At 47.2% G+C, this 15472-nt stretch overlaps 2 protein-coding genes across 4 annotated transcripts in view; one reads left to right on the forward strand and one right to left on the reverse strand.

Annotated features, from left to right (window-relative positions):
- LOC101950217 (cystine/glutamate transporter-like) overlaps positions 1 to 12010 on the reverse strand; it is a 53227-nt gene extending 41217 nt beyond the window's left edge. The window contains exon 1 of one of the 3 annotated variants that reach the window (XM_065582001.1): positions 11200 to 12010. The gene's annotated coding sequence lies outside the window, so the exon portion shown is untranslated. Of the gene's footprint in view, positions 1 to 510; positions 749 to 4263; positions 4288 to 11199 lie in introns of those variants that run through there. The other 2 variants (XM_065582007.1, XM_065581994.1) reach the window with 2 other exon arrangements.
- The window catches only part of LOC101949927 (cystine/glutamate transporter-like), a 37678-nt gene continuing 23212 nt past the window's right edge, over positions 1007 to 15472 (forward strand). Inside the window, exons 1-2 of the mRNA XM_005296395.5 lie at positions 1007 to 2420; positions 8737 to 8863. Coding sequence (XP_005296452.1) covers positions 2204 to 2420; positions 8737 to 8863 — 344 coding nt within the window. The 5' untranslated portion in view covers positions 1007 to 2203. The remainder of the gene's footprint in view (positions 2421 to 8736; positions 8864 to 15472) is intronic.

Consider the following 15472-nt stretch of genomic DNA (forward strand, 5'->3'; position numbering starts at 1 on the left):
CAGGGAGCTTGGCTGCCAGTGGGTGCAGAGCACCCACTAATTTTTCCCCGTGGGTGCTCCAGCGCTGGAGCACCCATGGAGTCAGCACCTATGAATACAAAGAAACCTTTGTTCAGTTTAAAAGTGACAGTGAAGAGGGTTGCACTGATTTAACTAAACTGATTTAGAAATCCAGGTAGTTAAATCGATGCAAGTGATAGGAGCTGGTTGCCAGAAGTGCCTGAACACCCACAACTCCAGTTAAAGTCAATCAGTGCTGCAAGTTTGCTCCTCCCATTCCTGGTGAGTTGAGCATTGCCCATACACTACACGACCCTATGCATTTGTACAGCAAGTCAGAATGGTACAAACCCCTTAAGATTCCCTTTGTGATTTTGGGTCTGATCCAAATTCTACTGAAGTCAATGAAATGGGTCCCACTGACTTCAGGGCACTTGGGATCAAGCCATATAGAACTGGATGCAGAGAGGTGCTTGAGGGGTACCTACCATCACTTGGGTGGGACATTACCTTTGGAGATTAGGCAGCCTAGGCTTCTTCTCTCACCACTGCTCCCCCTTGCTCCATTTCTCTCGGCTGTTTTGGCCTGCGTTCCCTGTCCTGCCTTAGACCCTCTTCTCTTTATTTTGCCCCTGGACTTTGAGCCTCTTTGTTGTCTTTGTTTGTAATAATTGCATCATTAATGGCAGGTATATTTAGAACAAATAGAAGTAAATGCAAACTGTGCTTCACACAGTGTGCAAGCAGCTGAGGGGATTCACTGGTGCCAGAGGTTCTAGATCCCTAATTGACTTTACTAGAGAACCAAATCACTCAAGGACCAGTAACTGCATTTGTAGGTATGCATGTTAAGAAAAAAGGAATCAAATCTCATGTTTCAGGGGCTAATTCGATCGCTTGGGGAGGTGGGGGTCCAGAAGGAACTTTTCATTTGCATATAGCATTGCACAATAAGCTAGGTCAACCTTGCAAAATTCTACTTGTGTAGGGCAAGTAAAAACATACATTTTTCCCCATTATCACCATAGCGATGGATGGTCGAGCAGATTCGGTGCCTGATCTGGTAACTTTTATAGGGATCTTTATCTACACTGATGTAACTGCACCAGAGAAAGCCATGACACCCACTGGTGCACATCAGCCTCATTTGAAACTGGAATAAGCTGTACCAGACCAGCGCACTAGTGCCTTGGATTTGCATCAGTGCCACTAAACTGGTGGGTAAAACGTCAGTATAGACAAGACACCTTGTGATAGTTGTAGGCAGGGTAACTGTCCTCTGAAGTATCGGGTATTGGCCACTGTTAGAGATAGATTTGCTGGGCCAGGATTCTGATCCACCATGAGAAGCCTTATGTTGCTATAACATTTTGCACCAAACAGAGCTTTAGCTCTGATCCTGCTTGTTGTTTCTTCTGGATTTTAAATTAGCACTATAAGACAACAGGGAAATGTATGGGTCTGATTCTGATCTGAATTACACTAGTGAAAACAGGAGCAAGTCCTCTGAAGTCAGGATAAGTGGGATCAGAACTGTGCCCTTGGGGATGTCTAAACTGCACACTAAGCCAAGGTTCTGATTCAGGTTTGAGCCCAAAGCCACTTCTCACCCCCAGACTGATTTGTGGATTCAGGTCAGACCCCAGGTCCTAGGATCTTGTTAGGGGGTAGGGTCAAAGCCATGTAATTTTGCAGTGTGAACGCAGCTCAAGCTGTAGACCTGAGTCAGAAGGTCTGCAGCATGGAGTGTGGACGCATGAGCACAGTTGAGACACCTAGCTCCAGCAATTGTGAATCCAGGTTTACAATGCAGTGTGGATGCTCAAGCACTGGGTTGGGACCACCAAGTCCACAAGCTGGAGTCCCACAGAGCTGGATTTACAGTGTAAAATTCAGAATGTGACACGTCATCTCCCCCTTCTGCCTGGGCTACAAAGCACCTATTGCCTTCCTAAGGAGTCTAATCTTTCACCTTCTCACTTTGCCGTTTTTGTTTGTATGCTTCATGCTTGTTATGCCTAGAGGATTCCAGCCAAGGCTGTTCTCTGGCAGCCTGAAAGCCTAGAGGGAGGGGAGCCTGTACAGGGCTGGGGAAAAAAAAACTGGAGAGGATGTGTCAATCCTAGAAGCCGGGTGTTAGACACAGAGCTCTCGGGAAGACCTGTGCTTGCAGGGCTCAACCAGAGAAGACAGACAGAGAGCAATGGGATTTTGCAGAAAGTCAAATGCGAAGGAGGAGGGAAAAAAGGAGACAGTGTTCCTGAGAAAGAAGATCACCCTGGTGCGGGCCATCGCACTGACTATCGGCACAGTCATTGGCAGTGGCATCTTTATCGCTCCAAAAGGGGTATTGCAAAACTCCGGCAATGTGGGGCTCTCCTTGGTTGTCTGGCTGGCTTGCGGGGTCCTCTCTCTGTTTGGTGAGTTGCTTTTTCTAATTCTCCGGTGTGAGCCAGCAACAACGTTACAACATTGCGAACATCTGTGCGCGTTCTAGAGCTGTGCAGATTTTCACATGAAAACACAGGGAAAATATCAGCAGTACATTGTAAAGAGACTGCAAAACAAATAGAAAATAACCCGGAGTAATATGGGCTAGACCGGGGTGGCCAAACTTACGGACCCTCTGAGCCACATACAGCAATTTTCAGATGTTCGAGAGTCAGGCCGTGCCAGCCAACGCTTGGGGTGTCAGCCCCGTTGGAGGTGCTTGCCGGGGCTCAGGGCTGAAGCCCCCCTACTGCTCAAGTTCCGAGCCCCATCAGGTGCGCCCTGTGGGGCTGAAGCCCTGAGATTCCCCCTCCCCACTGGGCACAAGCCAGAAGCAATGCGCTGGGGGGGCTGCTGAGTGTAAGAGGGGGCAACTCAAGCTGCTGGGGGGCCGAACCTTTAAATTGCCCCTCCCCCCCAGCAGGCACCAGTCATCTCTGGCAGAAGCCTCTAGTCCCACCACCTTTTGCCCACTGCAGGGCAAAAGCCCTGAGCTCCCCTCCCCCCCCCCCCCGCCCCCAGTACAGTAGGCGGGGGGGGGCACATGGGGGGCTCCATGAGCCGCACTTTAATTGTAAAAAGAGCTGCAGTTTGACCACCCCTGGGCTAGACCCTTGGCAGATGTAAATCTGTATAATCTAAGCTCCACGCATCAGTGGAGTTGGGCTGAGGCACACCAGCTGAGGAGCCGGTCCTGTAAATCCAAACCCTATTCAAAAACCTTGGCTCCATAGCACAAAGCCTGCTGAGGCAAGGTGGCCTAGCTGGGTTTCTGAGCTGTGGGAAAAGCCAACTTTCAGAGCCCACAAAGCATGCTGCCATGGCAACCCCATGTGGTTGGGATTCTAAAGACTTATCTCAGCTTCCACTCTTTTAATAAAAAAAAAAAAAGGATGTTTCTAGCCCTTTCCCTTGCAAGGGCATGCAGGAAAATGTAAAGCAATTATTGGGATTAAAAATCTGTAAGGCTGGAGCTCAGGCCCTGAGACCCCATGAGGGGAAGGGTCTCTGGAGCCCAGGGGCTCCAGACTGAGCCCAAATGTCTACTCTGCAATTTTATAGCTCTGCAGCCCAAGCCCCACGAGCCTGAGTCACCGGACCCAGGCCTGGTGCAGCCATGCCCCAAGTCTTTTATTGCCTTTTTATCTACCTTAAGGGTATGTCCACACCGTGACCCTCAGAACCTGGGTTGACAGACTTGGGCTCATGCTATGGCGCTAAAAATAGCTGTGGAGACATTGCAGCTGGTGCTTCCCAGCTCAGGTAGACAGACCTGAGTACATAGGCAGAGGCTCCGGGCGGGTTTCTTACCCAGATGGCTAGTCCGAGCCGCAACCCTTTCTACTGCTGGCTACACTGCTATTTTTAGCATGTGAGCTCAAGCAGAGCGAGCGTGTCTGTCCACTCAAGGTAGGAAGCACGCTCCCACTTGCAGGATAGACGTATCCTAAGTCAAAGACTCGGCCTGATTCTTCCCTTCCTTACACCTTTTGGAGCCAGATGCACCAGGGGAAAGGAGGTACAAAATGATGTCATTCTGATTTTGTCCTGTCTTATACTCAGTTTCCACTGAGGTAAATAATTCATAGATTTTAAACCCAGAAGGGACCATTGGGATCACCTACTCTGACTTCCTGTATAGCACAGGTCATCAGTATTCCCTGAATTCAATTCTGTTTGAATTAATCTCTTTTAGAAAAATCTCCAGTCTTGATTTGCCAGTCATGGAGAATCCACTACAATACTTGGTAAAATGTTCCAATGGTTACTTACCCTCACTGTTACAAATGTATTCCTTTTTTCAGGCTGAATTTGTCTAGCTTCAACTTCCAGCCATTAGATCATGTTAGAGCTTTGCCTGCCAGACTGAAGAGCCCAGTAGCAAATATTTGTTCCCTGTGTATGTATTTATAGTCTGTGCTCAAGTGATGCCTTAATCATCTCTTGCTTAAGCTAAATAGCCTGAGCTCCTTGAGTCTATCATTGTAAGTACATCTACACTGCACCTGGAAGTGAGCCTTTGAGCCCAGGTTCAGACACTTCAGCTAGCAGGGCTCACAGTAGTGTGCTAAAAATAGCTGTGTAGACGCTGCAGCTCAGGCTCTGAAGCCTGGGGGGAAAGGAGGAATGAAAGTCATGGTTTCCAATCCTTTAATCAACCTTGTGGCTCCTCTCTGAACCTTCACCAGTTTCTCAACATCCATTTTGAATTGTGGGCACCAGAACTGAACACCATATTCCAGCATACAGAGGTAATATAATGCCTACAGGGACTGACATTCCCCTGTTTATGCATCCAAGGATTGCATTAACGCTTTTGGCCACCGTAGCTCACCAGGAGCTCACGTTCAGCTGATTATCCACCAGCAGCCCCAACTCTTTCAGGATAGAGGCCCCAGTCCTGTAAGCATGACCTGCATTCTTTGTTCCTAGATTTATAATTTACCCCATTAAAACGCATATTGTTTGCTTGCGCCCAGATCTCTCAGTATCAGTTACCAGACTACACAGAGATGCCAGACAGTCAGTGGAGAATCAGGCTCACAGGCTCGGGGGGTGGGACAGAGAGGGAAGGAGAGGAATAGGAGGAAGAGTGAGGGGAGGTGGTAAGACTCCACAGGGAGTGGAGGGCAGGTAGCTCCAGGCTAGGAAGGAGGGTTTCAGGGATTCCTACCTGCTCCCAGGCCCTGCTGGATCCAGCTCTTGCCTTCCCCCCTCCCCAAAGTGTGCATGAACTTACATGGGGGAAGAGCCCCCACAATATTTTCATTGCAGAGGTGCTAGCTGTACCTGGCCCCCAGGTCTGCTGCCCCACCCATAGATTCTAATCTTGAGTCTGATACTTGATCAGATGTGAATACGCACCCTTAACCTCTCTTCATCCTTAACCTGGAAAGCAGGGCTGCACCCCTGAAGCCTGTTTTGAGATCCCAGAGGGAACCTAGTGAAAAGGATTATGATGAGATCACAGACTTTTCACTAGCTTGAGCAGAGATCTCTCTACGTGCAGTTCCCATGGCTCCATAGTCTATCTCTGTCTTCCACACTTGCCGACATGGGGCTGGTGGAGAGACCTGTAGCCTATAGAGATGATGCTTGGTTATGTTATATAGAAACATAAGTAGGCCCAATAACCTATTTCCTAAAAATAGGCTTGACAATAGTCAAGTGAGGTCTGGTAAAATATGAGTGAAGTGAGACAAGACAATTCAGAGGCAAGTCAGAGATAAATTAGAGGCGGGAGTAAACATTGTTGACCCTCACTGGATTTTACAAGTGTTTTAGATAAAATGTTAATGTTATGGAAAATGCTCTCTCTATATAATGATAGTTACTAGTATGGCAGCATTTACACAGCTGTTAATTAAAGATGCATTCAATATTAAATAGCCAATGAGGAGGTAGAAGAGGGTATTTTAATTATGGCAGTGGAAATATAGATATGGTAAAAGGCAGGCTTTATGCTAATTAATTTGGGTGTTATTAGTGATTATAAAAAAGGTAGCACCCTATTTTTAAATTATGTGCAGCCATTTACCAGCAAGGAAACGTTAGAGAAAGGATTATAGGCTAGCCATTCTTACCATCCAGGGAGGGTCCAGAGGCATCGTCTCATCTAGAGCATGAGTATCAATGCAGTGTACAGTCACATTGTGACGCCTGTTTGCTTGAACTAACTGTTTTATTTTAAATAAAGTATAATTGTCTCACTCACTGTGTCATTCACAGTCCTCCACTAAATTAAATCATGTGTAACCATGCTGGAGGCTTGAACCTTAAAGAACTCAGTAGTTTTAAGGACAAATGAATTGGGGACACAGAAATCAAGTTCCAACTGTAACTGAAGGTGTGCAGGGAAAGGGGCAAAGCTCCCCCACTTGCTTGCACTTGTGTAGTACAGAGAACACTAATGGGGGCAAAGTAGTAGAATAGCTTAGAGGGTTGTCGTTTTTTAAAATAAATAGAAACTTCAGTAAAAAAAAATTTTTTAAATCATAGCTGTAAAGCGAAGCCTTCAGTTAAGTGGCAATTCTGAAGCTGACCCAAAGCTCATTGTGGAGAGAATTTTTGTCTAAATTAGAGGGTCTGTTCTAACATGAAAAGACACAGACTTCAGATTAGAAAAAGCCATAAAAAATAAAAACCCACCACCACCACTTTCATCTGGGACCAAAGGAGGATTTGAACACACGCTTCCAGATACAAAATACTTCATTAGCTCACTGGGATGCCAAGGCCCTTGCGGAACTGACGTCCCAGGTTAAGATAGTCTGTCTGGTAGCATAGTCTTTAGTAACAGTGCTGAGATGGCAGGGGACAACCTAAGCACTCGTTATTTGTACTCTGTCTGGAGCTGTCCTCTGCAGGACTCCGAAGACAGCGTAGGCATGCTAGGGCCAATTCAGAATTTTTCAGCACATTTAATGAACCCCACCACTGGCTCAGGGTCCTGCTGCTGTACAATGCCAAGCCCACATTAGGTGCTGTATAATAAATACTCAATGCTAATAATCTTAGCACTAAGTATCAGCATAGCACAAACTTGCTGAGTTCCAGCCTTTTGCCTGCCTTTACATAACACCATGGCCTGGATGTGGCCCAAGCCCGCTTGACAGCACAGACAAACAATCCAGTGAAAAATGTGAACCCATAAAATAAGCCAGAGGAAGTGCGCCCTCTTTGAAAAGAAAAAGGGGTCTTTATATAGTGAATGCTAAGGACTTGAGAGAATAAAGGTGTGGTCTAAGACTTCATATTTCAGCATCCTCAATGTTCCTACCTTTGTTTGCTCTTGTCCTTCCCAGGAGATAACATTTAGATTATTAGTATAATGAAAAGTTCACTGATATCTCATATGTAATCAGTGGCAGGTGGTGTGTAGAGGGCATTGGGACATCAAAGCACATAAGCACACACATATACATACATATGCACGCACGTGTGTGTGTGTGTCACTAAACTAATCACAGACACAGTAAATCTATAGGAGCCTGCTATATATTTGCTTTGTTCACAATTCATATTTAGCAGCAAGTTGTTCTTCTCCACCCGTCCTGTGGCACATGTCCAATCTGCACAGTCAAGGTCGGACAGGAGTAGCAGATATTTCCTGTAGGGCCTGGGGCATTAGATTCACTGCTTAAGCCACAGGCTTCCACACCCCTCCAATCATCAGGATGGACTCCAGGAGGCAGGTAGGTCCAAGGGCACAACACAAGGGGAAGCCAGACACCCCTCTTTCCCACACCCCAGACATAGTGGGAGCAGAGAGAGGGAAAAGTCTCGCTCATTTCTGGCCTTTCTGGTGGGAAGGGAGTGGGAGAGGTCACAGACAGTACCTCTCCTCCTCCCCCTCCCAATCCCCTGCTTCCCCAGCAGTGCCAGGCCAGGGCGGATGGCACGCAGTAGCAGAGAAGGAGTTGGGATGCTGCAGTCAGGACCAAGCCAGGGAGTGTTGGGGTCTGAGCCCCCAGGAGCACAGGCCAGGTCCACCCAGGCAGTGCAGACCCCTGCAGGGAGCAGGATCCGGGCACAGGACAGGCTCTGTAAGGAATCAACCCCTGAGCCCTCTTGCTGCTTCTATCTTCTTCCCAACTCCCCCAACTACAACCCTGCTTCTCCCAGCTGTGCAGGTAAAGCGCCCCACTTGCCCCAAAATTCACCAGCCACCACAGTACATAACCAGGCTGTGGTATATTATGTGACCTCTTTAAAGGCATTAAATCCCAGTGCTCCATAGCAGCGACTGTTCTCTCAGAGAAAGGGTGGTCTCATGGACTAGGATGCAGTATATCTGGGTTCAGTTCCAAGCCATTGACTTCCTGTGTGACCTTAGCAAGTCACAATCTCTCTCTGCCTCAGTTTGCCAACTCTGAGGGGAGATTGTAATACTCCATTCTTCTTCACCTTCTCCTGTCAGTCAGGGTCGGTAGCTCTTGTTCTTTGTCTCCAGTCATTCCTGTCAAGTGTTCCTTCCATGCTGACACCAGCCTTCAGGAGGACATGAAACTTCTCGAACCACCTTTTCCTGGGTCTTCATCATGGTCCTTGTCCAGTGACTAGAAGACCTCATACTCTGTGACCGACACAACTCCTTGGCCATAACAGCTCTTCAGGAGCTTCCATCTTGTTTATATAGATCAAGTTCTTCAGGGTGGGGACTATCACTGTGCGTTTGTATGTTTAGGCTCCCTAGGCACTACTGTAATATAAATAAATAATTTTCCCTCCTTATTTTGTGTCTAGGTGCTCTGTCTTATGCAGACCTGGGAACAAGCATCACAAAATCTGGGGGCCATTACATCTACCTCCTAGAAACCCTTGGGCCTTTGCCAGCCTTTTTAAGATTGTGGGCTGAATTTGTTATGATCCGGTAAGAACAGTTCTGCGTTTCCATAGGTGTGTAAGGACAGGAGTGATATGTCGTTGCTGATTTGTATTTATAGACTCCTCTCTTTAAATCTCTAATTGGGGCAGAGTCCAGCTGTGCAGCTGAAGGAGCCAGTGGGTGAATGCAAAACAGTAGCAAACAGATGGACTTTCAAATGGCTAGAGGGAGGATAGAGGGAAAGAAGGGGGGAAGTGGGAACCTAAGACAGGGAAACGGAGGGGGGAAAGGAGGCAGAGGAGGGAAATGAAAAGGTAAAAAAAAAAAAAGGTGAGATGAAGAATAAAAAATATTAAAAACAAGGAACAGCTTGCAGCAACCGTGGTAATGAGATAGATGGACATTTTCCTGCAGTCTGCCAACACAGCTGGGTTTGCTGGAAAAAGGCTCCTTAGAAATCTGTTTGATATGTGACCTCCTCCTCTCCCACTCGCCCCCCTCCAATAGCTGCTGGATAAACAGAAATGTTTGCCACAGCACATCTGGGCGTGGCTGTGAGGTCTGCCACCATGGAGAATGAGATCACAGCTTACGCAACTGAATCCCTGCAGAACCGGGACAAAGTAACCAACCCGTTATTAAATGGGTACAATACATATTAAAAAAAAAAACAAAAAACAAAACAAAACAAAAAAAACATTGTTGAGCCTGTTAACCTTGCCTGTGTTTATGGCCATAAAAAATGAGAGAGGTCACAGGCTGAATGGAAATGGAATCTGAAATATCCTTTCATGCCTATCTATCCGTCTAAATTCTACATAGCCCCCCATCAGCAAAGCAGCCCCAGTTCCTGGGTGATACCTCCAGGTCTGGAGGGAGGGAGGGAGGGAGAAGAGCACTGGTAGGGGGTGGGGTGTGTACAGCCACTGCCTTGCACGGCACAACACATTTTATTTCATGGGCACTGCATGTCACCGCACTGTATGTGCTCTCTAGCTCTTTTTCTGTGCTTGGGGCCTGGGGAGAAGGCCTCAGATTCTCACCTCAAGGTTACCAGTTCAAATCCCCTCCTAGGGAAGCAGCAATTGAAAAACAGTCCCACTCTAATGGCTCTTCAGCGACCTCATGGTGGTGTGTTAGTATCATCAACCCATTTCCTAAACAAAGTAAAGATGGTCCAGTGGGTAGGGCACTGAGGGATGGCTCTGGCTTTTTTGCCGCCCCAGGCAAAAAAGCCTTTCACCGCCCCCCCCCACCGGGGAGCGCGGCAGGGGAGGGCGGCGAGCCCGGCCACGGCCCCGCTCTCCCCGGCCAGCCGGAGCGCCGGGGGAGGGCGGCGAGCCTGCCGTGGCCCCACTCTCCTCCTGGCGTTCCGGCTGGCTGGGGAGGGCGGCGAGCCTGGCCATGGCCCCGCTCTCCCCAGGTGAGCGCCGCCCCTCTCCCGGTGCCGCCCCAAGCACATGCTTGGAGGGTTGGTGCCTGGAGCTGGCCCTGAGGGCACTAGCCTCCAACTCAGGAGACCTGGATTTGATACCCTGCTCCATCATGGATTTTCTGTGCAATACGGTGTCTCAGTCCCTCTCTGCCAAATGGGGATACTCATACTTCCCTATCTCCCAGGGGTGATATGTGGACAAATACATTACAGGTTGGGAGTCACCCAGATACTATGATAATAGGGGACATAAGTACAATAAATAAATAGATTGCAAGAACTGCTGCCCACCCAATTGGCTCAGCAGAAATGCTGGATGGCCCATGAAGACAATTCCCTTCCTCCACCTTGTGGTGGGCCCTTCAGGTACATTGGTGGGGCAGCGTGGGAAGCTTACACAGCTCCAAAACAAGCAAGCATAAAAGGGCTTCAGTTTCCAGAGCTGCCAGTTGGCAATTTCCAGCAGTACTAAGTTCTCTGAAAAATGGGGCTGGAGAGAAATTCAACCCAGGTCCCTAACCCATCTCAGCTGGAAAGCAAAGAGGGCATCCTTAAGGCACATCTACACTTTGAGCTGGGAATTACACCTCCCTGCTTGAGTAGCCATACTTGTGCTAGCTCTGATCCAGCTGGCATGTTAAAAGTCGTGTCCTCACAGCAGCGTGAGCGGCTAGCTGTCCCGAGTACATACATCACATCTCAGACAGGACTGCAATCAGGGTGGCTAGCCCCTTGCACTGCTATTATTAGTGGGCTAGCTAACAGAGCAAGCATGGATAAATCTCAGCGAGCAGGGAACCACGCACCCAGCTCAGAGTACAGGAATACATACCCTTACTGTTGCAGGGACAAAGACATCGATTGTCCCTAACCTCCCACAGTGAGAAAAATCCTATTTCCTCCAATGTCAGAGGGGGAAAGAGAACAGACAAAGCTGAAGAAGTACCTGTGCTTTGGGAAGACGGTCTCCAGATCTTCACCTTTCACCAGCATTAAAAGAAATCTGTGGATGTTTTTCCTCTCTGTGAGGGGGCGCATCCACACCCTATTAAGGCGGAAGCTAATGAGCTTGGTGATCCCTAACTAGACACACCTGAAATGCTTGCTCTGCTTGAAGGGAAGAAGCTTAAAAAGGGAAGGCCTGCCACACACAGGGGTGGTTACAGGAGAAGACTGCCGTGCCTCAGGCACCCGATTACAGGGCTAGATCAGCAAAGGAAATAGGCACTGAGCCAGAAATCCCTGAGACTGCTTGGACCAGGAATGGACCAGGTGTTACCAAAAAAGGGAAAGTCTAAGGAGCGACTCCAATCCTGATCAGGACAATAAAAAGCCTACAGACAAACCAATACCCAAAGGGGTGAGGGAGAGACAGACCGAGAAACTGAGCACCTTTTCCCCCACCCTTCCTCTCTTTACCTTGTTCCTCCCTGCCCTCAGAGAGGGGAAAGGAACTCTCTGTTCTGGGAGACACTCTTGTTTAAGCTAGCCCAAGCAGGGGAAGAACTCAGGGTTACTCTACACTAAAAGTGCTACATCGGTGCAGCTGCACCGCTGCCGAGAGCTCTCCCATCTGCAGAATAAATCCACCTCCGCAAGCAGCGGTAGCTAAGTCAGTGGGAGAAGCTCTCCCAACGATATAGCGCTGTCCACACCAATGCTTAGGTTGATGTAACTTACATTGCTCAGGGAGGTGGCTTATTCGCACCCCAGAGCGATGTAAGTTATACCAAAATAAGTGGTAGTGTAGACCCAAGGTCGGCTCCAGGGTTTTGCTGCCCCAAGCAACGGGGAGGGGGGAAAAAAAAAGAAAAAAAAAAAGCAGTGATCGTGATCGGCAGCACTTCGGCGGCAGCTCCACTGAGCCACTTTTTTCTTCAGCGGCAGGTCCTTCCCTCTGAGAGGGACCAAGGGACCTGCCGCCGAACTGCCGGACGTGCCGCCCCTTCCCCTTGGCCACCCCAAGCACCTGCTTGCTGCACTGGTGCCTGGAGCCGGCCCTGGGTAGACCTGACCTCAGTGTCAGAAAGGAACCAACTTAAACCACAGTCTGATAGGGACTCCAGGCCCCCTACCCGCCACAAGTGATGGACAATGCAGGCAATTTATGCCTGATATAAGGAAAACAAAAACACAGAGATGGGGCTAGAGCTCAGCAGCTCTGAGCAGGATGGAACCCAACAGTGCTGTAAGTGGTTAGCTGAGATGCAGGAGCTGCAAGCAGCTCCGGAACAGCGGCTCCGGGAGCAATTGCTGCAGCAGTGGATCGTCCAGCAGCAACTCCAAACGATGTGGCAGCAAAAGCTGCTGAGGGAGCTGAAGACCCAGCAGCAGGAGTTCCACAAGGAGAGGATACAACATAGTGCCAATCTTACGCTCTCCAGGAGTCCTTGTGGGGCACACTTCCACCAAGCGGAGTCCCCCACCGATGCCCGTGAAGCCAACCAATATGGGGCTGGACAATGATCCTGAAATCTTTTTACCACCAAGAGGGTAGGCTTAGCCTCCCAGTAGCCTCCTGAGCAGTGGGCTTTGATTTTGGCTCCATACTCGATGGAACTGACCCAGGCAACCAACCATAACCTGGACTCAGAGCAGGCTAAGGACTATAAATAAGTCAAGTCCACCATTTTGGACTATTTGGACACTTCTGAGGCAACCCACCCTCAAAGATTTAGATTCAAAACCTATCCGAAGGGGGTCAGACCCTGCATAGTAGCCTAATGTTTGAAGGAACACCATTGGAAAGGACTCCAACCAGAAGAACAGTCCAGGGCCCAGGTTGCTAAGTCAATTGTGACTGAACATTTATAAGGGTATTGCCAGCAAAAGGCAGAGTGTGAGTATTATGGCACCATGCTAGGACCTTGTCAGATGCAGTACGGTTAATGGAGAACTGTCTAGCAGCCAAAGGGTCGCTAGAAACAGAAATCGCTACAGGTTCAAATCTGTGCAGGACCATCCTGAGAGAGACCAGGGAGGCTAACCTCAAAACGGTAACATCCACCAAACATTCTCCAAAATAATCAGTCCAGCCCCCAGACCATGGGAAGCCTGAGGGGCCTAGGGATCAGGCTCAGACATCACCACCAATGCTTCAAGGAGCTGAAGTAGGACCTGCAAAGTAGGTCCTGGCCTCTACTCCGCAGCCAAATTTGCCCCCAGCTAAGAAAAATAACATTGGTGTCAGCCCAGCAACTTGCCACTCCTGTGGGCAGACAGGACACAAAGAAAGAATACCCTCTTATAGAATGTGAGTATAGCCCGGGCCGGACTGCAGAAACACGCATCCAGAAAATAGCATCCCTCACGTTGACAGTGTGACAGATTTTTGTTACCAATTTGCCTGGGCCATGGTTGATCAGGCTGGGGTCACAGGATTTTTTGGGGGGAGGAGATGACAAGGCACACCAGAAGTGTTTACATTTTAAAGTTTTATCGATAAAATAAAATAACAGCAGAGAGTGCTGGGAATGCTTTCACGTTACTTAGGGGAAGAAAGAAAGCGTTAATGCCCCTAACCCACTTTTATACTTAAACACACACGACTCAGACTGGCCAAGTCTGGGTGTAACATCAGAAGAAGGGGGGCGGGGGGAGAAGGTGAACAGGAGTGCTGTCCTGGGCCCAGGCCGTCCAAGGATCTGCTGTGCTTTTTAAATTGCTTCAGCTTTTAGGAGGGTTTTAAGTCCTGGCTCCTTGGGGGAGAAGAGAGGGGAGTGGTGCTCCGTACAGGGATCTCTGCTCCTGGTGCCCTCTTCCAAACCAGCTTTCTGTGGTTTTTTTAAGCTTTCCCAAAACACCCGGTTTCAGGGTCGTGAGACAGTTTTGTTTGTTCCTGGTAGACAGAAGGATCTCATGTGCAATATGGGAGTGGGCTAACTTTTTATATCTTTGCTTCCAGAGCCTGTTGGCGTGCAATTTTAACAATTTTTTTTTTTTAATTAAAAGGTCTGGCCTTACTATGCTAGAAACATACTGCATTAATTCGTACTGAAGTATTAAACAGTGTGTTATTTTTTTGTTTTGTTTTTTTGCTTTAGCAAGTGTATTAAAACCTTAGTGTTTCCTAATATTACCCAAAACATTTTGAGTTCCAAGGTGGACAAAGCAAGTATCTGCATTTTAGTACATTCCATAGCTATACCAGTATGGTTTTTTATTTTCATTTGTTTTTCTGTTAGGCTGTCCTGTAACTGGGACATAGAGCTTAATTTATTTTTAATTACCTCCAGGTTTACAGTATAATCCCTGCTCCAAAACTAATTTTTTTTTTATGTTGTCTGCTGCATGAGGATGTTTTTCTGCAGCATTTAATACACAACAATGCTAGCAACAAGACAAAACACAAAACACAACATAGAATGCAAAACAATTTTAATTGTGACAGCAGATTCATGGTATTTTGGGTTGCTCCTCAGCTGGTATCCGCTTTTTTTGATTTTTTGAACATAAGAACATGTTTTTTTACCCCTTTGGGGGGGGGCAGATTATTGCTGAAAATATTTCTCTCTCTCTTTACCAGAGTTATAATTGCTTTTAAACTTTTAGCTTCTGCTTTCAAAACACACAGTGATTTGAAAAAGAAAACAACCTATTGCAGCTCCCTTTGGCAAAGTGACCGTTTGATTACACAGCTCAGCGTGGGGCACGGTCTCTCTCTCTTTTCTACAGCTTTTTATCTGCTATTTTGTTACCAAAAAAAAAATTTTTTTACATTTTTTTCCCATTTTTCTGGCTTTGACGGCCCTGCTACAGCCACGACTTTGGTCTTTATTTAAAACATTTTAAATTTTGTAAAGCATTGAGTTACCTTAAGGGTTAAATGAGAAATACCAAAGTTAAACAAAACTAGTTACCTGTGTTTGGCAAAAGTTTTTTTTGGTTTTGCAACTTTGAATGGAAAATTAAAGGGATTTCAGTGATATTATTTAAAACACGACCAATTTATTTTAATCCACAAAACGAAGATTGTACACACCCGGAGTGGGTTTTATTAGCAAATTTGACTAACTTGTTCATAGTCAAATGATTTTACTTAGATAACGTTTTTGCCTGGATTATTTACAGACTTTTTTTTTTTTTTTTTTTTTTTTTTTTTTTTAAGAAAAGGGCCCATTTTTCCTTCAGAATGGCTTCAAAGAAACCAAGAATTTTTTTTTAAACAAACTTTTTTTTTTTGAACATTTTTACAAAGTTTTACTGCTTAATTCCCTCCA

Source organism: Chrysemys picta, chromosome 1, assembly GCF_011386835.1.
Source record: "Chrysemys picta bellii isolate R12L10 chromosome 1, ASM1138683v2, whole genome shotgun sequence".
In the NCBI taxonomy this organism is placed as follows: Eukaryota; Metazoa; Chordata; order Testudines; family Emydidae; genus Chrysemys; species Chrysemys picta.